This window comes from Bos taurus, chromosome 18, assembly GCF_002263795.3.
Source record: "Bos taurus isolate L1 Dominette 01449 registration number 42190680 breed Hereford chromosome 18, ARS-UCD2.0, whole genome shotgun sequence".
NCBI classification, from domain to species: Eukaryota; Metazoa; Chordata; class Mammalia; order Artiodactyla; family Bovidae; genus Bos; species Bos taurus.
Window position 1 is genome coordinate 56,137,675 of NC_037345.1, and position 25,522 is coordinate 56,163,196.

The following is a 25,522-nucleotide window of genomic DNA, read 5'->3' on the forward strand; positions in this document are numbered from 1 at the left end:
GCCCCGGCCGGCTCGGCTTCTCAGCGCTGCCTGGGGTCCTTTCCTCCCGGTCCCCCCACCGCCTGCCAGCCCCCGCTGTGCCGTGCCCTGCCGGGCCAGGCCTGGAGCCGACGCCACCGCCATCATGCCGGCCGTGTCCAAGGGCGATGGGATGCGGGGGCTCGCCGTGTTCATCTCCGACATCCGGAACTGTGAGAGCGCGGCCGGGGGAGATCGGGCAGGGGGGAGAGCGTGAAATGGAAGGGTTCGGGGGAGCGTTACGGAGGGGCCCAAGGATTAGAAATCCATTGCGGCCATAGAGTGAGAGGCGAGAGAGGCCACCGGGGCGGGGGTACTTAAGGGTGGGTTGGGGGGAATGGAGGGGGTTAGGGTGTCATAGTGTGTCTCTCGAGGTGACGACGCGGAGTGTTTAGAGGCATCGCGGAGGGTCTTAATAGAGAGGAGATTAGTAAAGTCCCGGGAACAGGGCATAGAGGTGTCCCCTGGGAATGGAAGGAAGACTGGGGAATCGTATTAGCGGTAGGGTTAGAGAGATCCCTGTTGTTGTAGATGAAAAAGGAAGAAGGTGCATGGGTGGGTGGGTGGGGAGGGTGGGTGGGGGTACCCTGTGGAGAGGTAGAGTAGGAAGAGGCCAAAGAGGACTGGGAGGACGCGAAACACAGGAAACCTAAAAGGAACCGGGCTTGAGGGCCTGGGCGAGGGGGTGTTATAGAGACCAAGGGGCTAGACAGGTCACGGAGGCGCCCAGCTGGTTCATAGAGAGGACTTGAGAATGATAGAAAGTCCCAGGGATTTGGGGAGGAGAGATGGGAACAAGGGAGACTCTCTGGGACCTTGGTGAGGCATAGAGGGGATCCTGGATGAAGGATTGCTTAGGAGACGTGGCGGGCAGTGGAGAAGGGGCTAGAGGGATTATTGAGGGGAGCACGGAGGAGAAGCACTGCAGATGGATAGTCTTGGGAGAACCCGAAACAGGGAGCTGGGGGGCCTGGAAAGGAGAGGTCATTATAATGTGGGGACTTGCGGGAAGTGCCAGAAGGTAGAGAGCTCAGATCTCAAAGAAGGGGCCTGGGGGGGCCTTAGACATCCATGGGGAAGAGATCTGGAAAGCTGGGGGGCATGGGGGGAAGCCTGGTTCCAGAGGGGTCATGAGTCGGGGAGCAGGACAGCCCTGAATCTGGAGCCCTCTCCCCTCTGACCACATCAACATGGGGACAGCCCTCACCAGCAGGAAGAATGGTCGTGACTATGGGAGGCCTGGCGCCAAGTCAGCTCCCAGCTCTTGGGAGCGGGTGTTGGTGTTTGGAGCTGCCAAGAGCTTCAGAGACTGTATCCGCACAGGCTCCGGGGTCAGCCAGGCTTCGGTTTGAGTTTGAGTGCTCCCTTCCCCTTGCCTTGTGACCTTGAATGAGGGACTTCACCTCTCAGTTTCCTCATCTGTCAGGAGGGGCTGCCGATGGCATCTTCCTGATGGGGTTGTGATGATAACTGAATGTGAGTGAAGCGTTTCACACATTCCAGGCACTAGATGTCTTGGCTCTTGTTTTTGTTACTTGGCCGAATCTGAGGAGCGGCCTCTGCAAGTGCCCAGTGATGATTTTAGAATTTAGCAGGTATGGGATGATCTGGCACATAGTAGGTGCTCAGCGAGCAAGAAGGGTGGACAAGTGGCAGAGGGAGGTTATGTTTGTTAGGAAAGGGGTGGAACATTGAGGGGTTGTGGGTTGTGGCGGGGGGCAGCTGTTAGAAGCAGGTGTGCATTGCCTCTGACACCTACCTTGTGACCCTTGGCAAGTCATTCAATCTCTTGAAGGCTCCCTTTTCTTGTCAGCTGACTCCATTGACCAGAACATCTTGCCTCTGAAGGTTCATTCATTCATTCTCATTTGACAAATGCTTTTTGATCACTCCAGTGTGCCAGACACTTCTAGGGACGAGAGCTACCACAGTGAACAGAAATTCCTGCCCCTTGGAGCATTCGTGCCAGGAACTACAGATGATAACTAGTGCTGTGAAGAAAAATAAGGATGGGAAGAGGGGGAAGGGAACAGGATTGAGAAGGGGCAAGTGGTACAGATTTTGGAGGCAAGAGGGGTCCAGGCAGCGGAATGGCGTGTTCAAAGGTCCTGAGGTTGTATCACACTTGGTGAGGGTTCAGATAAGAGCGAGGGGGCTTGTGTGGTTGGAGCCAAGCGAGGGAGGGTGGGAGAGGTGGGAGGTTTGGGCAGAGAAGGGATAGGGAGTGGGTACGGCTTTGTGGGCCATGGGGAGCACCTTGGCCTTTCTCTGAAGCAAGGGCGGCGGGAAGGTTTTGAGCATGGGAGGGACGAGACCTGATTGATGTTTTAAAATAGTTCCTTTGACTGCTGGATAGAGAATAGACCCAAGGAGGTAGGCATGGAAGCAGGGAAAGAATTAGGGGGCTGTTGCAGGCATCCCTGCACAAGATGGTGATTTACTCGACTGGGGTGGGAAGGAAACCGTGAGAAGTGTTTGGGTTAGAGATAGATCTTGGAGGATCTGCAAAGGGATTGGATGGCAGGGATGAGGAGGGAAAGAGAAAACAAGTGGGTGTCACCGCTGGACCCCAGTGGGAAGCCATAGGATGGGGGAGAGACTCCGACTTGGGGGCAGTGGAGATCGTTTAGCCAAAAGAATCAGGACTGGAGGATCAGGGTGCCCCTTGTCCTTGGTTTTCTCATCGAGTGTATGTTGAATGGCTGGTATGTTTCAAACCTTATCATGGGTGCCGGGAACACAGTGGTAGATAGGACAGACTTGTCTGTACCCCCATGAACCCAGAGGGAGACAGGAACTGCATAAAAATTGCAGCTGTCCATCTCCCAAACACTCGTATATGGATGTTTGTACAGCATCATTGATGATCCATAGCCAGAGAGCACAAACAAACCCAGATGTCCACAGCAGATGGATGGAAAAACACAGTGTGGACGCCCACACAATGGAATATTATTCAGCCATCAAAAAGAATGAAGTACTGTGGAGGCTACAACATGGGTGAACCTGTAAAACACCATTTTAAGGGAAAGAAGCCAGACATAAAAGGCTACATATTGTAGGATTCCAGTACATGACACGTGCAGAAGAAGCAAATCCAGAGAATCGGAAAGTAGTTGAGTGACTGCCTAGGGCGAGGGGGTGGTGGAATGTGGAGTGACTTCTAATGAGAACAGGGTTTCTTTAGGGGGTAATGAGAATGTCCTGGAGTTAGATGGTGGTGACAGATGGACAGCACTGTGGATCTGCTAAAGAAGCCCTGAATGGCACTGCCAAGTGGTGAGCTGTGTGCTCTGTAAGTTGTAGCTCAAGTTTTCTTTAACTGAAGTACAGTTGATGTACAATATTGTGTTAGTTTCAGGCGTACAGCAAAGAGATTCGGTTACACATATATGTATTTTGTTCGCATATTCTCTTCCACTGTGGTTGAATATAGTTCCCTGTGCTATACAGCAAATCCTTTTATTTCACGTATGCCACTGTTTGATGATACATTAAATTTATTTTCTTTATGTAACATAAAGTCAGATCTAAATATATTACAAAGCATTCAGGGAGGTATATCTTGTTGCCCCTCAGAAAGTCACGTGAAATTTACTTTCAGAATTGATATCGACTTGTTTAAAAGCCCTATCCTGGCTCCTTTCTTGTTCTCATCAAAAATTTTATATGCATTATTTGTTTGGCTGCACTGGGTCTTGGTTGCATCATGTGGAATCTAGTTCCCCAAACGGGGATTGAACCCAGGCCCTTTGCATTGGGAGCTTGGAGTTTTAGCCACTAGACCACCACGGAAGTCGCCCAATTTTTTTTTTTTAAGTGGGAAAAAAAAAGAATGTAGCCGCCCTAAGTCCAATGAGGGAGAGGGCCATGGTGTTGGGAGAACAGGAGCTGTCTTATTGCATTGCCCAGACAATGTGGAGGAGTTTAGCCAGGCCAGAGGAAGGGGAGGTGAGCTCTGAAGGCAGAGGGACAGCACGTGCAAAGGTCCTGAGGCCCCGTCGAGACTCTCTAAGGTCTGTGTTACAGCTGGTACAGAGAGGGATGTGATCTGACCTTGGGGAGGTGGGCAGAGGCCAGGATGGTGTTTGTTCTGAGAGCGCTGGAGAGGGTTTCAAGCCCGAGTGAGGGAAAGAGGAGGGTTGGGGTGGGGGGGCAGGTGGAGGACAGGAGGAGAGTGGAGGCCTCCTACTGGATGATTGGCACAGTGGAGCTGGGGGGAGGATCTAGAAGGGGATGAAGGCAGGCTTTGAGGAGAAGAGCCAGGAAGGGCAAATTCTGCAGATAAGAAAGGGAGGGGTGAGGCCAGGCCTGGCCTGAAGGCGTGGTCCTGTCTTGTCTGGAGGGGGAGTCTGGCCTCCAGACACTTATCTGCTGGGAGCTCACTAAGGCAAGGGCGGGGCTCCTTCCTCTCTAGGGCCCCAGCCCTCCCCAAGCCTGAGGAGAGTGCAGGTGATGGATGGGAAGTGGGTGCTGGGAAGTAGGTGCTGGGCTGTCGCAGTGCCCCGAGCTCTCCAGGGGGCACATATTACAACAAACTGTGACCCATCCTGTTTGTGGCAGTCTTCCCCAAACCCTGGAACACAGGCCCCGGTCTGATTGCTCCCTGGGTCCCCAGTTCTACCTTCTTCAGGCCCTGGCCCATGGGAGCCCTTTTGAGGTACTTGCTGATTGAATGAATGAATGAACGAATCTATCTTTGTGAGCACTGACTGAGTGCCAGACACTCTTCTAAGTGATGAGACCACAGTGGTGAGCAAAAGTCCCCTCCCTGTGGTGCTCCCATTCTAGTGGGGAGCTGGACCAACCCACAAGTAAATATATAGTGTTCAGCTGTTCAGAGTGCTGGGAAAAAATAAAGCAAGGAAGGGGTGTAGGGACAAGGTCAGGGATGGCACTCTGGTATTGGCTGGTCAGAATCTCTCTCTGAGGTGACATTGGAGCAAAATTTGGTGGGTGGATTGGCCCATAGAAATCTGGAAAAGACATTCTTGGTTTCACAGACAGCCTGTGCAAAGGCCCTGAGGCAGGACTGTGCTTGAGGAATAGGAATGTGGGGAGAGGGTGGGAACTGTGGTCAGAGAGGGAACTAGTGGATCCAATAAGGACTTTGCTTTTACACTGGGCCAGATGGGAGCCAGGGAGAGATTCAGAGCGGTAAAGGAATAGGATTTGACTCAGCAGAAGGAATGAGTCCCACTTTGGTGATGCTCCAGCATCAGTGTGTTAAAGGAACTGGCTCGATGCCGGCAACAGACAGATCCAGGCCTGAGCCCCCTTTCTCCCTCTCGCTGTGTTTCTTGTGACCTCGGTCCACAATCGCATTCAGCACCTCCCCTGTGTCAGGACAAGGGGCTTCCCAGGTGGTGCTAGTGGTAAAGAACCTGCCTGCCAATGCAAGAGATGCAAGAGATGCAAGAGATGTGGGTTCGATCCCTGGGTCAGGAATATACCCTGGAGGAGGGCATGGGAACCCACTCCAGTATTCTTGCCTGGAGAATCCCGTGGACAGGGGAGCCTGGAGGGCTACAGTCCATGGGGTTGCAAAGAGTTGGACACGACTGAAGCAACTGAGCGCTGTGTCAGGACTGCCCTGGGCCCTGGCCCTGATCTCGGGCTCCTACCCCTGCCCTTGGGGAACCAGTGTTCCCAGGCAGAGGCCTGGGGTTTACAGAGCAGCACATGCCCTCTTCATATATTGGGAAGCAGTTCAGGAGGTCTTTGCAGCTGAGCTCAAGCCAGGGAATGACAGGGTATGACTTGGTTGCTCAAGGAGAAAACTCTGTCTAGGGGATGTTGAGCACTTTGATAACATCTAACCCGGGGCTTTCATATGTCAATCCACATAGGTACATTTTTTAAAAGTTGTTCAGTCCATGGGGTCGCAAAGAGTTGGACACAACTGAGCAACTGAACTGACTGAACTGAACTGAGTCAGTGATGCTAACCATCTCATCCTCTGCCCCCTCCTTCTCCTTTTGCCTTCAATCTTTCCTAGCATCAGTCTTTTCCAATGAGTTGGAAATTAACTATACCTCAGTTTTTTAATTGAGTTCATATATATATATATATACACACACACACACACACACGCATATATCCTTTTTCAGGTTCTTTTTCATTTTAGGATATTATAAGATATTGAGAATATAGTTCCTTGTGGTATACAGTAGGTTCTTATTTATCTCTTTTATGTATAGTAGTGTATGTATGTTAATCCATAACTCCTAATTTATCCCTCCCAACTTCCCAGCTATCCCCTTTGGTAACCTTAAATTTGTTTTTTATGTCTGTGAGTCTGTTTCTGTTCCATAAAGAAGTTCATTTGTATCATTTTTGTAGATGCCCCAGATAAGTGATATCATATGATACTTGTCTCTCTCATATATTTGTTACTTCATTTAATATGACAATCTCGAGGTCCCTCCACATATAGACATTTTAATTTTCCAGGAGTCACATTACAAAAGTAAAACTGGGGAAATTAACTTTAACATGTTTTATTTCCTTTACCCCAGGATGGCCCAAATATTATCTGAATGTGTAATCGATATTTTTCAATGATTAATGAGACAGTTTATGTTCCTTTCTCCACTCGGAAGCTCCGTTTTCATTGGAAATAATTTGCTCTGTCTGAATAGTTTACAAAACTTGTGGTTAAAAAGAAGCTTCACAAAAGGGTCCAAGTCGTTCCAAACATACTTTCCCGGTAACTGAGTGGAGGATCATTTTTTAATTTTTAACTTATTACAAGTAAATTAGGAATCCAGTCCCTCAGAGGCACCAGCCGTATTTGGAGTGCCCAGTGGCCGCGTGTGGCCAGTGGCTCCCCTAGTGGACGGAGCGGGGATAGCACGTTGTGAACTTCACAGGGATCCAGAGTCAACAGTCTGATCTCCCAGAAGCCTCTTTGAGGACTCCGGGCTGTCAGGACTTGTGTGGGAGACAGCAGGGCACATCCTCGTAGAGAGAAACATTTGCTCCTTTGTACTGTAAACAGCAGTTGTCTGGAAGGCACGGAAGGGCCTGGCAGTGAGGCGCCGGATAGTGCCTGGGTTACCTGACTGCTGTAAAAGCGTCACAGTCCCTTCTTGGCAGTCAGGGTTGGTGAAGATCCCTTTGATGGCAGTGACAGCCCCACCCCGATGCCCCAGGTTACATGTTCAGGGAAGCTGCAGCTCCCCCAGCCAGGAGTCCCCTGGTATATGTGGAGCGTTCAGCAGTCACCTGCCCTGGCCTGTAGCCAGACGGTGGCCTCGTTCCCTCCTGCACGGCCCTCACAGCAACTGCTGCAGGCAGAAGAGGTCCCCTGCCTTCCCGTGGCTCCCCAGCACCTGCAGGGAACCCTGCAGTCTACCGCCACCTGCTGTGCTAGCCCCTGGGCTTTCACACAAGCTGACCTTCGTACCCCAAGCACACCTCCCCTTATTGCTGCTTGATGCATTTCAGCCTTGTCCTTTGAGCCTCAAATCCTAGGAGTGGGGTTCCCTGGCAGTTCAGTGGTTAGGGCTCCATGCTTCCTCTGCAGGGGGCATGGGTTTGAGCCCTTGTCTGGGAGCTAAGATCCTGCATGCTCTGCTGTGCGGCCACCAAAAAAAAAAAGTATACCAGGAGCTGGGTACCAGGAAGCTTTCTTCCTCCCATCTGATTCTAGCCTCCCAGCCTTCACCGTGTTTGCCTCTGTCAAAGGTTTCCACGTTAGCCCTATCAGCCTCCCCTCCAATCAGGGAGCATCCCCAGGGCAGAGCAGGGTCTGAGCCTGGCCCAGGGAATGTTTGAAGATAAAGAAATCTCTTTATAATAAACACCCTGAAGTGCTTACATGCCTCCTGTGACAGGAAGCTCACTTTCTGTTGCAAGCTGCCCCTGAGTGATGAAAAATTTCTTCCAAAAGCCCAGTTCTGTCACAGCTGCCTATAGCCTCTTTGTCCCATGCGTTACCCTCAGCAGCACCCAGGTGCTGTCTCTGGGCACCTGGGCACTAGATATTTGCAGAGGTTATGTGCTCTGCCAGAATGCCCTTCCTCAGGGCCACAGAGCATTCTCTTTGGGAGACCTGATGCTTTGTTCTTTCTGTGAATTCTTTTTTTATAGGGAAGTATATTGGTGATCCAGAAGACAATGTCAAATAGATGTGGACAATTTAAAGACTTTTTAAAGTTTATTTTTAATTTTTACACATAGAAGCCACTAATATTTTTTATTAAAGGACTGAAATGTCCAACTATAGCATAATAAATGAATAATTCACTCAGCTGACTATCATAAATTCTTTTTTAAAAATTTTTATTTATTTGGCTGCATTGGGTCTTAGTTGTGGCGTGCAGGTTTTGGGGTGGGCTTAGTTGCTCTGCCGCACGTCGGCTCTTAGTTCCCTGACCAGGGATTGAACCCATGTCCTCTTAATTGAAGGTGGATTCTTAACCACTGGACCGTGGGTAAGTCCCTTAATGTTTGTTTATTTATTTGGCTGTGCTGGGTCTTACTTGCAGCTCACGGGATCTTTAGTTGTGGCCAGCAGGATCTAGTTCCCTGACCAGGTATCTAACCTGGTCCCTCTGTGTTGGGAGCATGGAGTCTAAGCTACTGGACCACCAGGGAAGTCCCAAGGAATTTCTGAATATTCTTTAAATTTTCCTTATCTGTTTGATATTCTTTTCTATGTCCTTGATGTACTTAACTATAAAGACATGTTAATATATATTCCTATACAAATATATATATTCACTTATAGGTGTATATATATATAGTGTATCTATAAAAAAGCTCACAGATCATAAATGATGAATTTTGATGAAGCCATCATCAAAATCTGATGAATTTTCCCCAGCTGAACTCAGCTGCATAACTGGCCCCCAGATGCAGGAACAAATAATAAATGAATAATTTATTCATTTTAAATTTTTACCCAGCTCCCCAGCACCCCTGCTCACTGCTCAGTCATCCAACACTCTCGGTTAGTTTTGCCTGCTTCTTGAAGCTTTTAATAGAGGTGTAAGCAAAGGCCGGAGAGGGGTTTAGTGTCGGAAAGGTAATTACCATTCAGGTTTCCATCTGCCTGTGGTAAAGGTTAGGCAGCCACTGTGTGGTATGTGGTCCATTTAGAAAAACTGTTTTTGTTTTTATTTCTTTTCTGGTTCCTACAGAATAGCTTTAAGTCAACTTAAGAGTGTTGCACAGGCTGGGAGAATGAACGGAGCATGCACACGTGGAGCATGCGCACCACCTGCGTGGGTGCAGGTCCCCGCCCCTGCCCCGCTCCCAGGGGAGGTGCTGTCCTGACGCCCGGGCCACCCTCCCCTGGGCACTCAGAAGAGTGGCTTAGTTCTCCCTGGTGAACTGCGCCTGAACTCTCCTCATCTTTCACGGCCCTCCTCAAATGTCCCCTCCTCTCGGCAGCCACCAGCAAGGCCCCACGGGTGCCCCCGTGACTTCCATCCACGCATACCTTGCTCAGGTGTGGGCGGGGGATATGCAGCCTGCGCCCCACCGGGCCCGGAGGCCGTGGGGGAGGCTCAGAACTGCTGTAGTCCTGGGTACCCGGCGTGGCCCTCCTCAGCCTGCCCCGCAGGGCTCAGGAACCGTGTAATTAATAAAGGAAGCGTCAGATGGGCTCTGGGGCCACACAGGCTGGTTCAGCCTCATCACGGCCCTTCATCGCCTAGGTCCCGGAGACCTCCTCCCTCCCTGAGGACTGGGAGCGGGTCACTGTACCTCTTCAGGCTCTTTGTATTTTTTCACATCTTGTCTTTCCTGAGCGCAGCCACTCAGTAAGCCTGTGAAACATGGAGTCATTACTAGAAAAGTGGCCCATGCTCAGCCCTCAGGTGGTTCCCACTGTGGTCTGGGGACGGCGCAGACCCAGACACCACAGCAGCGCTGACCCGGGCAGTGTGGGGAGCCCCGGGAAAGCCTGAGAGCAGTCCTACCCAGAGTGTGAGCAGCATGTGTGGTTTTTAACTTCCTCGGGAGCCACATTTTTGTTAAAAAGCAGAAAGGAATGGGCCAAATTAATTTTAATGTATTTATGTAATTTGATACACTCTTGTTCAGTCACTCAGTCGTGTCCGACTCTGCAACCCCATGGGCTGTAGCATGCTAGGCTTCTTTGTCCTCTACTGTCTCTTGGAATTTGCTGAAATTCATGTCGAGTCTGTGATGCCATCCAACCCTCTCATCCTCTGTCACCCCCTTTTCCTCCTGCCTTCAGTCTTTCCCAGCAACAGAGTTTTTTCCAGTGACTCAGCCCGTCACATCAAGTGCCCAGAGTATTGAAACTTCACTTTCAGCATCAGTCCCTCCAATGTATATTCAGGATTGATTTCCTTTAGGATTGACTGGTTTGATGTCCTTTCTGTGTACAGGACTCTCAAGAGTCTTCTCCAGCACCACAATTTGAAAGCATCAGTTCAACATGTTATCAGTATTTAGATTTTTTTTTTTCTCATTTAAAACCACCCTAATGGCAGAAAGTGAAGAGGAACTAAAGACCCTCTTAATGAAGGTGAAAGAGGAGAGTGAAAAAGCTGGCTTAAAAGTAAACATTGAAAAAACTAAGATCATGGCATCCAGTCGCATCACTTCATGGCAAATAGATGGGGAAAAAATGGAAATGGTGGCAGATTTTTTCTTGGGCTCCAAAATCACTGCAGATGGTGACCATAGCCATGAAATTAAAAGACACTTGCTCCTTGAAAGAAAAGCTATGGCAAAACTACATATCTATATTAAAAAGCAGAGACATCACATGGCTGACAAAAGCTGGTCTCGTCGAAGCTGTGGTTTTTCCAGTAGTCATTTATGGATGTGAGAGTTGGATCATAAAGAAGGTTGAGTTCCAAAGAACTGATGATTTCGAACTGTGGTGTTGGAGAAGACTCTTGAGAAGCGTCCCTTGGACTGCAAGGAGATCAAACCAGTCAATCCTAAAGGAAATCAATCCTGAATATTCCTTGGAAGGACTGATGCTGACGCTGAAGCACCAGTACTTTGGCCACCTGATGCGAAGAGCCGACTCATTAGAAAAGACCCTGATGTCGGGAAAGATTGAGGGCAGGAGAAGGAGGTGATAGAGGATGAGATGGTTGGATGACATCAACTGACTCAGTGGACATGGGTGTGAGCAAATTCCTGGAGATAGTTGAAGGACAGGGAAGCCTGATGTGCTGCAGTCCATAGGGTTGTAAAGAGTCAGATACAACTTAGCAGCTGAACAACAACAAATAATTAATATTTTAAACTTTGCAATGAGATAGTTTACATTCCTTTTCTTCCCCCGCACTGAGTCTTCTAAATGTGTCTTTGCCACTCACTTCAGTAGAGAACAGCCACCTTTCAGGTGCTCGAGAGCTGCCTGGCTGACAGCCGCCACATTGCACAAGGCAGCTGTAGCATCTGCTCGGAAATGACCAGGAGGTGCTGATCAGAGGGGGCTTCCTGGAGGCATCTGCTTGGAAATGACCAGGAGGTGCTCATCAGAGGGGGCTTCCTGGAGGCATCTGCTTGGAAATGACCAGGAGGTGCTGATCAGAGGGGGCTTCCTGGAGACATCTGCTTGGAAATGACCAGGAGGTGCTCATCAGAGGGGGCTTCCTGGAGGCATCTGCTTGGAAATGACCAGGAGGTGCTAATCAAAGGGGGCTTCCTGGAGGAGCTGGCCACTGAAGTGGGGCTTGTGGGAGCTTCCCTGGAAGTTGGGAGTGGTTGGTGAGGCAGGGTTTCTAAAGAGAAGGAGAGGACATACTCTCAATTGCTCCTTCATTTATTCATTCATCTGAACCTCCTTGTTGCCTTGGCACAAGCCATGGGTCAGAGCAGTCTCCACCCTTCATATCACTAGCCGTTTATTTTTATTGTTTATAATATTTATTTTTATTTATTTGACTGTACCAGGTCTTTGTTGCAGCATATTCTAGTTCCCTGACCAGGGACCAAACCCAGCCCCCTGCATTGGGAGCTTGGAGCCTTGGCCACTAGACCACCAGGGAAGTCCCCACCAGACATCTGTTAAGCACCTGCTGTATGCTGGGCACTGTTCTAGAAACTCCCTCATGATGGCTTGTAATGAAGAGGGAGCCGAGGTTTGACGGTAGAGATAAATGGTTATGCAATGTGACATGTGCCAGGGAGGACATTTTTTAAAATGAGGAAACCGAAGAATAAAGCATTGCCTTTAAAGAACTGGCCAGGAAAGGCCACATGGAGGAGGTGACAAGAGCTGAGACCCAAATGATGAGATGAGAACTGGACAGATGGGCATAGCAGGTGCAAAGGCCCTGGAGGTGGGAGGGCGTTGGAATGGCCCTGGAACTGGCGGAGGCCCACCAGGCAGGACACACAGTGAGATGTGAGGGGTGACCAGGGCAGGGCCAGAGGGTTTGCTGGCCCCGGGGTGGAGTCCCCGCCCTGGGAGGCAGGGAGGCTGCTGCAGTGATCCAGGTGGGCGGGCATGGGGTCTGGACAAGGTGGTCATGGTGGAGGTTGTCTGGGCTCATGTTCTGAAGGTCGAACAGAGAGGACGTGGCGACAACTTGAGTGAGGGGTGAGGACACCCAGGTTTCTCTTCTCGGAGGAGCTGAGTGAGTGCTAAAGCCTGTCAGGGGTGTGATGGTGAAGTCTGGCTCGAATGGGACTGGGAGGCTGGGGGAGGGACACAGCTGGCGGTGAGGGCGGCCGAGACCAGGTCACTGTCCAGTCGGATCGTGGTCCGATGGGGTCTCCTGGGCATCAAGGAGCACAGAGGCTCATGGGGCCCAGGGAGGCCCTCTCGAGTCCGCCTCTGGGTGGGTCTCGTGAGAAGAGTAGGGATGTGGCAGATGGACGTGTAGCGGGGAAGGAGGAAGTGGGTTTGTGGGCCAGGCTTCGGGGGTGGGATGGGGTATGGAGAGAACTGGCAGGTTGTGAGGAGGGACCAGGTGGCGGCAGGGGAGGGCAGCGGGGAGCTTAGGATGCAAGGCCTGGTGAACGAGTCAAATTAGGAAGCTGAGGGCAGAGCAGGTTTTCAGGAGATGCTGAGCTCAGTGAGGATGTGGGGTTGAGGGTCCCAGGGGTTGGCTTGAGGGCAGCCAATCTCTTCACTCATTCATTCATCACACATTCTCTGCCAGGGGCTTATTTCAGCTGGGGGCTGGTGCAGAGCCATGGATGTGATGGGAACAGGAGGAGGAAGAAGGGAGGGGGTCAGGGATTGCTTCAGAGTATGTGTCAGGCTTTTCCTCTGGGTGGTAGGGACCCCTGAGTGAACGTTCTCACCTCCCTGAAGCTCCCATATAGAGATGGAGTCCGAGGCCTGACTTCAGCCCCCAGACCGGGACCCCAGCATAGAGAGAATCGCCCTTCTTCCTGGGAGGGTCCTGGCCCCGGAAAGTGAGGTCAGGCAGCTCAACTCTCTGGGACCCTCCTCACCTGCCCTGCCTTCTCCTCCCCAGGTAAGAGCAAGGAGGCAGAGATTAAGAGAATCAACAAGGAACTGGCCAACATCCGCTCCAAGTTCAAGGGTAGGCTGGGGGCCCATCTCCTGGGTCTGCGGGAGGAGTGGGCTGGGGGCTGGAGTACCCGGGACTTGTAAGTATAGTCCTTTCTCACTTTTGCCACCCCGTCCTCCTTCCTCTGACCCCAGGGGACAAAGCCTTGGACGGCTACAGCAAGAAAAAGTATGTGTGTAAACTGCTCTTCATCTTCCTGCTTGGCCACGACATTGACTTTGGGCACATGGAGGCTGTGAACCTGCTGAGCTCCAACAAGTACACAGAGAAGCAGATTGTGAGTCTGGGGAGGAGGACCCCTGGGTCTGAGGGTGGGGCTGGGGGCCTGGACCCCTGGGTCTGAGGGAGGAGGGGCCGGGAGCCAGACCCTTGGGTCTGAGTCAGAAGGCCTGGGGGCCTGGATGCCTGGGTTGAGTCGGGAGGGGCTGGGGGCCTAGACCCCTGGGTCTGAGTCGGGAGGGTCTGGGGGCCTGGACCCCGGGTCTGCAGGAGGAGGGCCTGGGGGCTGGACCCCTGGGTCTGAGTCGGGAGGAGCCAGAAATGTAGACTGCAGGGCTGAGGGTCAGTTAGCCACAAGCCCCCCACCTCCTTCTCGCCACCCAGGGTTACCTGTTCATCTCGGTGCTGGTGAACTCCAACTCCGAGTTGATCCGGCTCATCAACAACGCCATCAAGAATGACCTGGCCAGCCGCAACCCCACCTTCATGTGCCTGGCCCTGCACTGCATCGCCAACGTGGGCAGCCGCGAGATGGGAGAGGCCTTCGCCGCTGACATCCCTCGCATCTTGGTGGCCGGGTGAGGCGCTGGGGACCCAGCTGCTGGGGCGGGCTAGACAAGCCCCAGCCCAGTTTGAGGGGCCGAGAGGTTGCGTCGCCTGCCCAGGTCTCCAAGCCGGGACGTGGGGGTTATGCTGGGCTTGGTGACAGCCCCATGCTTGTCCCCTATCATCTCACCAGTCTGACTTGGCCTTGTAAGGCAGCTCCCCAGCAAAGCCAGTGGGATGTCTGTCTAACTGACCTTTTTTTTTTCATATTTATAAATTATTGTTTATGTACCATAAGAAAAAATAAGGTCAAAAGTACAGTTAAAAAAAGTAGAAATTTGTTACTGTTTATTAATAACTTACTATTCTTGGTAAGAACTAGAAAAATGTATTGTCCCAAATAAGAGACAGTCGAAAGGCTTGGAGAGTTTCCTAGGCATTTTCCTTTGACTCTCATACAACGTTGGTTACCATGTGGTATAAGATAAACCAATACAAAGAGAGTGAAATAACCTTTTTATAAAAATAACAGGAAGCACAGGCCTAGTAATGAGAAACACTGGAAATAAATATAATGATAGTGTTAGTCGCTCAGTCACGTCTGACTCTTTGCGACACTGTGGACGGTAGCCCACCAGGCTCCTCTGTCCGTGGAATTCTCCAGCAAGGATACTGGAGTGGGTGGCCGTCCTGCAAAATGAATTAAATGACTTTTTGCTCGCAGGAATGAAGGGGCTATCACTGAATGTGATAAAACTTGCAAAATTCCTGATTGACCTTTAACATCTGGTAAAGAAGAGGCAATGACCTTAAATTATGTCGGTGACAGCCTTCCAGAACTTTTGCCTCTTCTCCATTCATTCATTCAACAATCATCTATTGGGCATCTATGTGTGAGGCGCCGTGCTCGTTGCTGGGGACGTAGCCATGACCAGAGGCAGACATGCTTATCATCCTCCCGGTGTTCACGGTCCAGAGGTGGGAGATAAACATTGATTGAATAATTGCAGGATGAAACGTATTACTTCCTCTCGGAACCCTGCTGTGGGGTACAGGAGCCTAAGGGCATTTAGTGGGAGCATTTGAACTAGGCTGGGGGTCGGAGGGCTTCTCAGAGGAAGTGGCATTAGGTTGAGAACTGGGTGAGGAGGAGGAGTTGGCTGTGGAAAAAGGAAAGGCATGAAGGTCCGTGATCAGCCTGTGATCTTTCTAAAGCAGGAGGGCATTGAGCAATTATTTCTTGAGCACCTGCAAAGTCCCGGGCTCTGTTCTGGGCGTTGGGAGGCAGGAGGGAGCTGGGGGAACAGTTGTCCCCAACCTCAGGGAGCTGGCATCTGAGAGGCGCTCCAAAGAGCGAACGCATAGGCAGAGAAGTGAGTTGAGTTCAGACAGTGACAGCTACACTGAAGGAAAGAAAACAGGTGGCAGGATGCGGATTGGCTACTTAAATCAGACTCATCAGGGAGGGTGTCTTCACGGAGGTGCCATGTACCTGGAGGCTGGAATGAGGAGGAGAAGACAATTAGAAGTATCGGAGAAAGTGTTCCAAGCAAAAGGAGCAGTAAGTGCAAAGGCCCTGGGTGGGTATGAGCTTTGTATTGGGTTGGCCAAAAAGTTCACTTGGGTTTTTCCATAGTGGTGTTTGGATTTTATTCTGATCGAAATGGGAAGCAATTGGTGTGTTTTGAGCAGGTAAAACCATTGCTGTTTTGAACTGGATTTTGCTAAGAGCATTAGCTGAACTGGATGAACCTGGGTATTGGTTTTGGGGCCCTTCAGCCTCTGGGAACAGAAGACAAAGCTTGTTCAAGCAGAGGCTCCAGAGGCCACACTTCAAAGTGAGGGTGACCTAGAAATAAATCCCCTTAGGGAGTATAGGCAGAGTTACCCCTTTCAAGTCTTGGCATGGAACAGGCCACAACACTGGTTTTCAGCCTGATTTTCCCTTTCCTGGATCATCCATAGATCTGTAAGCCAAGCTGTAGTTTAAAGTGATACACACGGCTAGTACCCTAGTGCCTGACAGACGCAAACAAGTCTTTTTCTGGAGAAAGCCACTTTCACCACAAGCCTCTATAATTTCCCTAGATGAAACTCCAGGTTACATGAGAAGCTCACAGTTGAAAATCACTAAATGCAGGCTGCAAGGCGCCATGAAGGAGAGCCAGCAAAAAGAAAACGGAAAATAACAGTTGAATTGGAGTTTTCAGGGAATTCCGTGGTGGTCCAGTGGCTAGAACTCAGCATTGTCACTTCTGAGGGCCCAGGTTCAATCCCTGGTTGGGGAACTAAGATCTCACAAGCCACGTAATACAGCCAAAAAAAGAACTGGGAGTTTTCATAAAGAAAATAAGTGTTTTAGTTTAGCAGCAGAGTAGACAGAACCAAAGCAGGGATTGGAAATAGGCAGAGGAACTGGACACGTTGATCAGAATGCAGCCCAGAGAAGCAAAGAGGTGGAAAAATTTAAGAGAGGCTAAGAGTCAAGGGAGATACAGTCTAACAACACCGTTTAGAGTTCTAGAAAGAGAAAAGGGAGAGAATCGTAACAGAGGCAGTGTTTGAACAGATGACAGCTAAGGAGATCCAAGAATCAATGCAAGAGCTTGATCCTAAGATTCAGATAGCCTAGAGACTGTAGGGGGCGCCAAACCTCCTCCGGGCTCCTCCCACACACAGGCGCACCTGCCTGGGGGCCTCCACAGGCTCTTGGGTCTGCGGGGAAGATCTGTGTAGATTTTTAGTGTTTTCTCGCAGTTTTCTGTTCACCTGGTGCCTTATCAGTGAGGCTTCCATCCTAAACACCATCCCCAGAGCTCCTGCGCTAGGTGGCCCTGGAGCACTGAACCCAGACAGTATCTGTTGTAGGATGGGGCTGCCCTGGCAGGAACATAAGCTCTCTGAGGACACACTTTGGACCAATTTGTCCACCACTCTGTCCAGTATTCTTGTCCGGAAAATCCCACGGACAGAGTCTGGCGGGCTATAGTCCATAGGGTTGCAGAGTCAGACGCAGCTGAGCTACAGAGCACACACACACAGTCCGCAGTGCCGACAGGAGCGCCCGGTGCCCAGTAGGTGCTCAGATAAGCAGACGGTGACTGAGTGAAGGTGCAGAGCCACGCTTGCCCTGCCTGTGACCCCATGAGGTCACTGGGATGCAACCCATTTTGCAGAGGAAGAGACGGAGGCCCAGTGGGCAGTGAGGGCAGTAGCAGAGGGTTCCTGGGAGGCTCTTGTCGCCTCTCGCTGGACAGCCTTCCCAGGAGGGGTGAGAGGAGGAGGGGGTGTGCCAGGCTGGGGTCGCGCTGAGCCCCCCCACCCACTCTGTGTGCCTGCAGGGACAGCATGGACAGCGTGAAGCAGAGCGCGGCCCTGTGCCTGCTGCGGCTCTACAAGGCCTCGCCCGACCTGGTGCCCATGGGCGAGTGGACGGCCCGCGTGGTGCACTTGCTCAACGACCAGCACATGGTGAGGCCCCTGCCCCCACGACCCGCCCTACTCTGGGTACCCCCGGACGCCTGAGGCCCCCTGTCCCCGACACCACACCCTCCTGGCTGCCCGGGGTCCTGTCCAGTGTCCCCAGCATCCATCACTCACCCCGCCCCTCAGAGAACATCCAGCCTCTGTTTCTGACACCCAGAGGTTTCCCCCACATCCCAGCGCCTGCCCAGCCAGCGTAGAGACGTGGACCGCTGTCCTCTCCCCGATGCCCTAGTACCCCGCGGGCCCTGAGCTGCCTCTCTCCTGCCCCCGCAGGGCGTGGTCACAGCCGCTGTCAGCCTCATCACCTGTCTCTGCAAGAAGAACCCGGATGACTTCAAGACGTGCGTCTCCCTGGCTGTGTCTCGCCTAAGCCGGGTAGGTGTGGTGTCTGTGCCAACTGCAGGAAGGTGGCCCTGGTGCGCCTGTCCCCTGGGCACCCCTCTGGTCCCCCTCGCTCTCCCTGAGAGACCACCTAGCCCGGCAGTTAAGAACGCAGGATTGGAGCGGAGTTCATCCCTGCTCGGCCACTCCCTGGCTGTGTGGCCCTAGGCAAGTGGCGTCACCTCTCTGGGCCTCACTGGCCTTATCTGTTCAACGGGATGATTCCAGGTGCCTGCCTCACGGCATAGCTGCTGTGAGTTAACCTGGACAGAGTGTGAGCACAGGGTCCAGCGCACCCGGAGCTCCCAGCAAGGGAGGTTGCTCTCCTGTCTCCCTCCTTCTTGCACCCTCTTGTTTCCTCCTGCTTCTTCTCTGGCTTCTCCTTCTCATGCGTCTTTCTTTCCCTCCTTTCTGCTCCTCACCACCTTCGCCCCTATCCTGGGCGCATGCCCTGAGGCTGCTTCTGTGTCCAGCTCTGTGCAGGCTGACACTGGAGACACAGATGAGTGAGACCCTGCCTTCAGGGGCTTCTTGTCCTGGTCGGAGGAGGGATGCGTTGCAGGACAGGCCAACTCAGGCACAGATGATCATAAAAGGGACAGTGTGTATGGTCATGGAGATAGCAAGGACGTTGTAGGCCCCCAAAGAAGGCACTCCACCCAGCCTAGATGTCCAGGAAGGCTTCCTGGTGGAGGTGATCCTTGCCTGAGTTGAAACTTGGAGTAACTAAAAACATTTCCTGAGCAGGTAAAGAGAGGCCTGGGTTCTCAATCAAAGAGAACAAAACATCAGCTCATTCATTCAACCATATTTTTCAGTCATTCACCACACATTCAAATAGTCCTGTGGGCCACGCTTGGTAGGAGAGGCACAGACAGTGACAGTGGAGGAGGGGCAGCTACTGTCATGGAAGGGGCTCAGAGCAGGATGAGGCTTGCCTCTTGGAGAAGGGGTTTTCACAGTTGCATAGGAGTTTGCCGTGAGGACAGTAAAGTCACACGCTCTTTCACTAATTCCCCCACCCCTTTGCTGAGCCCTTCTCCTGTCTGACTGTGTAGTAGGCCCAGGGACCCAGGAAAGGGTCAGACTCAGTTCCTGTTCCTGAGTAGCTTCCGGTGTTGGGGGACAGCTGCAAGGGGGCGCGCTCCGGGAGCTGGTGAGGTCCAGCTGCTAGTGGAGGTGGTCCAGGTGTTGTGAGGTGCCGAGCTGGCGTCAGGCATTCACAGAAGGGGATCGGTTGGCCAAGATTCCCTGCCCACCCAACACCAGCTTTACTTGGAAAAATTGACCAGTCCTAGCTTGGATCCACCCGGTCACACTCTGTGTCCCCAAGGCTTCCTCACCACCCTCCCTGAGCCTCCAGTTTCTGCTCCATAAAGGTTCACACTGTGACAGCCGCCCCTCCCCATGCCCCTGCCCCTGCCTGCCCCTCTCTGCCCCCAGATCGTCTCCTCGGCCTCCACTGACCTCCAGGACTACACCTACTACTTCGTGCCAGCGCCCTGGCTCTCCGTGAAGCTCCTGCGGCTGCTGCAGTGCTACCCGCCACCAGGTACCAACAAGCCCACACGGGCTGGGGTCTGGGGGCCTCCGACCCCAAGGCTGGCCACGGGGTGGGGTGCCAGGGGTCTGTGTCCAGATTTCCCAGAGGCTGGCCTGGTGCCTCCAGCCCCTGATGTGAGGCTGCAGTGGGGGCAGTGCCGAGCCCACGGCCCACTCAGGCGCTGGGACGAGTTTATTGTTCGAGACAGTGAGGGGCCGGGGTGCAGGGCACCTGCAGCAGGGAGCCCTCCCCCCAGCACAGGGAACGGACAGATCGCTGTTTGATTCCCCTGCTGTGGGCCAGGGGCCCTGTAAAGCCAGACTCATGCCCTGGCCCTGGAACGTCAGGGCTCTTGTCACCTGTCTCTTACAGATGAGGAAACCGAGGCTTGGAGAGGGGGGCCTTGCCCAGGGTCACCCAGCAGATCAAAGGGTAACTCCAGGCTGTGTGGTAGGAGTCAGCATAGCTCTGTTAGGGGTTTTCACGCCCTCAGTGCTCGTGGTCACGAGCGCTGGTGTGGATGAAGGGCCTGCAGTGAGCAGGTGCTGTACCAGCGTGGCCTGCTGCCCCTGCAGAGCTGGCGAGGGGCAGCCATCTCGGAAATGGGGGCTTGGAGATGAGGCATCTTTCCAGGCCCTGGGCAGTGACAAAAGAGCAGAGCCTGACCCCTGAGTCCATGCACGTAACCCCTTCCCGCTACCACATGGGCCGGGCTCCCTCGGAACATCCCGATCCTCGGCTGTCTGACCTCACAGAGCAGTTTCGAGCACCTATGCTGAGGTGCTCGGCACATAGTAGGTCCTTGAGAGACAGTGCCTTTCTATTCAGCCAGGGTGCTGGGCGCCTGCTGGGGATGGTGGCTGGTGTGTGGCCCTGAATCTTGCAGCCCGTGTGCACACACTGTAGCAGAGTGTATGATGAATGTGACACAGAAGGCCCTTCTCAGCCTGTGAAAGCCAGGGATGCATTTGGTTGTGAATCCTTGGGGAAGGCTCTTCCCAAGCTGAGCTGCTTTGCTCACCCCTTAAGAAAAGGTACAGCTGGAGCCTAAGCCCCACCTCATAATTTTGGGGTGTGCCCAGGGCGGGCTTAAAAACTACAGTCCAGGACTGCAAATTAACTGTGATTACAACTGTCATTTTTTTTTTTTTACGTCTGTCATTTTTTGCCCCACATCTGGAACAGTTGTGCCTCCTACTGCCTGGTTTTTAAAAAACAGGAGAGTTTTGTGTTGTGGTGTGTCAAACGTTCTGGATTCGGCTGATCGCTCCCTGGGTCCTTTAGCTGGTTTTCTGTCTCGTGAATTTTCTGATAGATCTGGGTGCCTCATTCTTTGCTGGAACAGTGGCCAGCTGTTCTGTCCACTTGGGGTCACCTCACAGGCAAGGAAATGGTGGTTCTCCGGGCTTTGTGAGCTCCTGGTTGGCAGCTATCTCAGGCGCTCAGACCCCTCCTTGGGAAGGGCCGGATTTGGGGGTGTCTCTAGGGAGGGTTCCTGGCGCTGTCTTTGCTCTGTGAGACTCCTCCAGGGCCTGGGTGCTACAGCGGGGGGAAAGGGGGGCTCCCAGGGTGCTCCCTCTGGCCCAGCAGAATCAGAACAGAGCAGGACGAGAGCCCAGGTCTGGGGTCCTGTCCTCTGTCAGCTTCCTCGTGTGGCCTGGGGACCCCAGAAGGGCTTGGGGAAGTCAAGACCCCAGCCTGAAGCTGCTGGGCCCGCCCTCTTCCTCTGGAGGACAGGGGCCATGGCGTGGCCTCTGCCCCCTGGCAGGGGGCCTGGGCCTGCAGGGAGCTCAACCCGGGGCGTGCCCTCTGTTTCCTCAGAGGACGCGGCCGTGAAGGGGCGGCTGGTGGAGTGCCTGGAGACCGTGCTCAACAAGGCCCAGGAGCCGCCCAAGTCCAAAAAGGTCCAGCACTCCAACGCCAAGAACGCCATCCTCTTCGAGACCATCAGCCTCATTATCCACTACGACAGGTGCCTGCGGGGGCCAGGCTCCCGGGTCCTAGGGGACGGGGTCTGGGAACGTGACTTCGAGGTAGGAGGGCGATGTGGTTCTGGAGTGTTGCCGTGACTCGTGGGCGCTGGGCCCCTTCTGCGGGGCAGAATTCCTGGCTCTCCGTATCTAGGCTGGACAGCCCAGGTGTCAGGTCCCCAGCGTGGCTGTGACTGGGACAGGGCGGGAGCTCAGAGCGGGGTCCTGAGGGGGACACGAGATGCGTCGGCTGGGGCCAGTCCTGCGTCTCCTCAGGTCAGCTGTGTGTTCTCACCGCCCCCACCTGCCATCTCTCCCTCTCGCGCCGGCAGTGAGCCCAACCTCCTGGTTCGGGCCTGTAACCAGCTGGGCCAGTTCCTGCAGCACCGGGAGACCAACCTGCGCTACCTGGCCCTGGAGAGCATGTGCACGCTGGCCAGCTCCGAGTTCTCCCACGAGGCGGTCAAGACGCACATCGACACCGTCATCAACGCCCTCAAGGTGCAACTTCTGGGAGCCTGTCCTGGCCACACTGACCTGGCCTATGGCTCCTCTGCTCCCTTGGAGCAGCTTGGGGACCCAGCGGCCCTGGGTGACCAGCCCAGGGAGCCTAGAGCACACTCTACCTGCTCTGCTTCCTCAGACGGAGCGGGACGTCAGTGTGCGGCAGCGGGCGGCTGACCTCCTCTACGCCATGTGTGATCGGAGCAACGCCAAGCAGATCGTGTCAGAGATGCTGCGGTACCTGGAAACGGCCGACTACGCCATTCGTGAAGAGATTGTGAGTCCTGGGAGGGCCAGGCACCCAGATTCCAGGGTCTCCAGGTGGGGACCTGCCCAGACGTGGCGAGTCCACACCCCCAACTCCCCTGCCTGGGGCACACACGCACGCCCAACCTTCCCTCTGACCGGCAGGTCCTGAAGGTGGCCATCCTGGCTGAGAAGTACGCCGTGGACTACAGCTGGTACGTGGACACCATCCTGAACCTCATCCGCATCGCGGGCGACTACGTGAGCGAGGAGGTGTGGTACCGCGTGCTGCAGATCGTCACCAACCGCGACGACGTGCAGGGCTACGCTGCCAAGACCGTCTTCGAGGTCAGCGCCCCCGTCTCACCCCATGATGGGGCATCAGGGCAGAGCCAGGACAGCTGGGGCTGTGGGGCCAGCTGGCTCGGGCCTCATCCTCAGAGGGGCTGGGCCACCACGAGCCAATGTGAGGGTCAGCAGGGCACAGGGTGCCTGCTGTGTAGTCACTGGTCCCTGGGTGCCGCCAGTTTCCCGCGCCTTCCACCCCAGACAAGAGGGCCCATTCAGTTCCGTTTTATTCTCTGTGTGAGCTCAGTTTAGTCACTTACCTGCTCCATGCCTCAGTTTCCCCAGCTATAAACCCACCCGCAGCAGTCACCAGGCTTCGGCAGTTAATAGGAGTCAAGGGCTCAGTGGAGCGCCTGGCACATGCTGAGCACTCCTGAGCCAGGATGCTGCTGCTCACCGCTGTCCCCACCTGCAGGCGCTCCAGGCGCCCGCCTGCCATGAGAACATGGTGAAGGTCGGCGGCTACATCCTTGGGGAGTTTGGAAACCTGATTGCTGGGGACCCCCGCTCCAGGTGAGGGGTCTGGGGCTCCAGGGCCCACCTGGGGTCCTGGGAAGGGTCCCTCTGAGGGAGGGTGCACCTCCCGTGGGGGCTTCTAGGAGAGGGTGGTGGAGCCGGCCACCCACCGATATCCGCCCACTCCCGCAGCCCCCCGGTGCAGTTCTCCCTGCTGCATTCCAAGTTCCACCTGTGCAGCGTGGCCACGCGGGCCCTACTGCTCTCCACCTACATCAAGTTCATCAACCTCTTCCCGGAAACCAAGGCCACCATCCAGGGCGTGCTGCGAGCCGGCTCCCAGCTGCGCAACGCCGACGTGGAGCTCCAGCAGCGGGCTGTCGAGTACCTCACCCTGAGCTCGGTGGCCAGCACGGACGTCCTGGTCAGAGCCCAGTCCCCACGTGCCCCGCCCCTGCGCCTTGCCCCTGCTCCAGCCCAAGACCGGCGCTGACGCCCGTCCCTGACCGAACCTTGCAGGCCACGGTGCTGGAGGAGATGCCACCCTTCCCCGAGCGTGAGTCATCCATCCTGGCCAAGCTGAAGCGCAAGAAGGGGCCGGGGGCCGGCAGCGCCCTGGATGACAGCCGGAGGGACCCCAGCAGCCACGACATCAATGGGGGCGTGGAGCCCACCCCCAGCACCGTTGTGAGTACCCGGGGGCTGGGCTGGGGACGGGGGCGGCTGGCCCGGCCAGGCCGGCCCCTTCTCACCTGCCTCCACGTTGCCCGCAGTCCACACCCTCGCCCTCCGCTGACCTCCTGGGGCTGCGGGCAGCCCCTCCCCCCGCGGCACCCCCGGCCCCCTCGGGTGCAGGCAACCTCCTGGTGGACGTCTTCTCCGACAGCCCGGCCGCCCAGCCCGGCCTGGGGCCCAGCCCCGAGGAGGCCTTCCTCAGGTACTGGCCTTGGGCCCAGGGTGGGCCCCCTTTTCATCTGCCCCCCACCCCAGCTCCCCCTCTCCCTGAGCCTCGTGTCTGCCCTGGCTGCCGCCTGCCCCAGTCTCCCCCCTCGCTCCCTCTGGGCCTCTCTGGGCTCTCGCTGACCCTGGCCACCCTGTGTCGTCCTTCCCTGTCACCGTCTCAGCCTGCTCTTCCTTCTCCTTCTCTCCTCCCGTCTCTCTCTCTTTCTCTCTCCGCCCTCTTGCTGCCTCTCTGGGACTGGCTGCCTGCCACGCCTGTCTTCTCTTGTCTGCTCTGGGATTGGATGGCCCAGCGAGCTGGAGCCGCCTGCCCCTGAGAGCCCCATGGCTTTGCTGGCTGACCCAGCTCCAGCTGCTGAGTAAGGGGTGGCCTCAGGGGGTTGGGGGGCAGACTCTTGTATCCCCCAGGGAGGGTTAGGGGACTGGGAGCTCTCAGCAGACTCTCCTGATGAGCTGCAAGGGCGTGGGAGTGAGAATCAGGGCTGTCTGGTACAGGGTAGGGGGGTGATGGCTCCTGCCAGGGTCCTATTCCCATCAGAGGCAATTGCCAGTCTGATTGAGGGGCTCTGTGGGGAATCAAGGTATATGGATTCTGGGCTTCTGTTCCTTCAGGGCTTGCTGTCTCCCACCACTAGCTCTGGGCCTTGACCTCTAGCCCCCTCCCATCTCCCTCTTTTCCCATCTGCAGCCCAGGTCCTGAGGACATTGGCCCGCCCATCCCAGAAGCTGATGAGCTGCTGAATAAGTGAGTTGTGGGTGAGGTTGGGGAGGGAAGTGGGGACAAGTAGGGAGCACAGAGCAGAGCCCAGGCAGGCACCATCATCCTGACCCCCCACTGCCCCATGCAGGTTCGTGTGCAGGAACAATGGGGTCCTGTTTGAGAACCAGCTGCTGCAGATTGGAGTCAAGTCAGAGTTCCGGCAGAACTTGGGTGGGTACTGGGGGCAATGGGGTGAGGTTTCCAGGAGACCCCGGCTCGGGGAGGACATGGAAGGAACTCAGATAGAACCCTGCCTCTCACCTCCATTCCCTCAGGCCGCATGTATCTCTTCTATGGCAACAAGACCTCGGTGCAGTTCCAGAACTTCTCTCCCACTGTGGTTCACCCTGGAGACCTCCAGACTCATATCCTCTCGGCCTGGCCCAGCCCCGCCCCTCCAGGTCTGCCTTCCTGGCAGCCGGGAAACAGATCCAGATCCCTGTTTGGCCTCCTTACTTGAGAGCCTGAGCCCATGGTACTTCTCTGAGATTTAGCATCATCTGTAAGAGGGAGTGGGCCTCTTTCCCAGGACAGGAGAGGACACTGACATGACATGACAGGGATGCAGGAGGTGTTATTTCCTGAATCCCACATGCTCTGG

The 25,522-nt window shown here is 54.4% G+C and overlaps 1 protein-coding gene across 4 annotated transcripts in view; it reads left to right on the forward strand.

The window, feature by feature from the left end:
* The window catches only part of AP2A1 (adaptor related protein complex 2 subunit alpha 1), a 27,930-nt gene continuing 2,408 nt past the window's right edge, over positions 1-25,522 (forward strand). Inside the window, exons 1-19 of one of the 4 annotated variants that reach the window (XM_059877020.1) lie at positions 1-191; positions 13,446-13,514; positions 13,637-13,779; positions 14,106-14,299; positions 17,609-17,738; positions 18,027-18,128; positions 19,578-19,686; positions 21,499-21,649; positions 21,980-22,148; positions 22,291-22,428; positions 22,563-22,745; positions 23,161-23,258; positions 23,394-23,625; positions 23,721-23,888; positions 23,975-24,138; positions 24,455-24,520; positions 24,850-24,906; positions 25,010-25,092; positions 25,197-25,285. In XM_059877020.1, the coding sequence (XP_059733003.1) occupies positions 125-191; positions 13,446-13,514; positions 13,637-13,779; positions 14,106-14,299; positions 17,609-17,738; positions 18,027-18,128; positions 19,578-19,686; positions 21,499-21,649; positions 21,980-22,148; positions 22,291-22,428; positions 22,563-22,745; positions 23,161-23,258; positions 23,394-23,625; positions 23,721-23,888; positions 23,975-24,138; positions 24,455-24,520; positions 24,850-24,906; positions 25,010-25,092; positions 25,197-25,285 (2,412 nt within the window). In that variant the 5' untranslated portion in view covers positions 1-124. Of the gene's footprint in view, positions 192-13,445; positions 13,515-13,636; positions 13,780-14,105; positions 14,300-14,331; positions 15,829-17,608; positions 17,739-18,026; positions 18,129-19,577; positions 19,687-21,498; positions 21,650-21,979; positions 22,149-22,290; positions 22,429-22,562; positions 22,746-23,160; positions 23,259-23,393; positions 23,626-23,720; positions 23,889-23,974; positions 24,139-24,454; positions 24,521-24,849; positions 24,907-25,009; positions 25,093-25,196; positions 25,287-25,522 lie in introns of those variants that run through there. The other 3 variants (NM_001191440.1, XM_059877022.1, XM_059877023.1) reach the window with 3 other exon arrangements.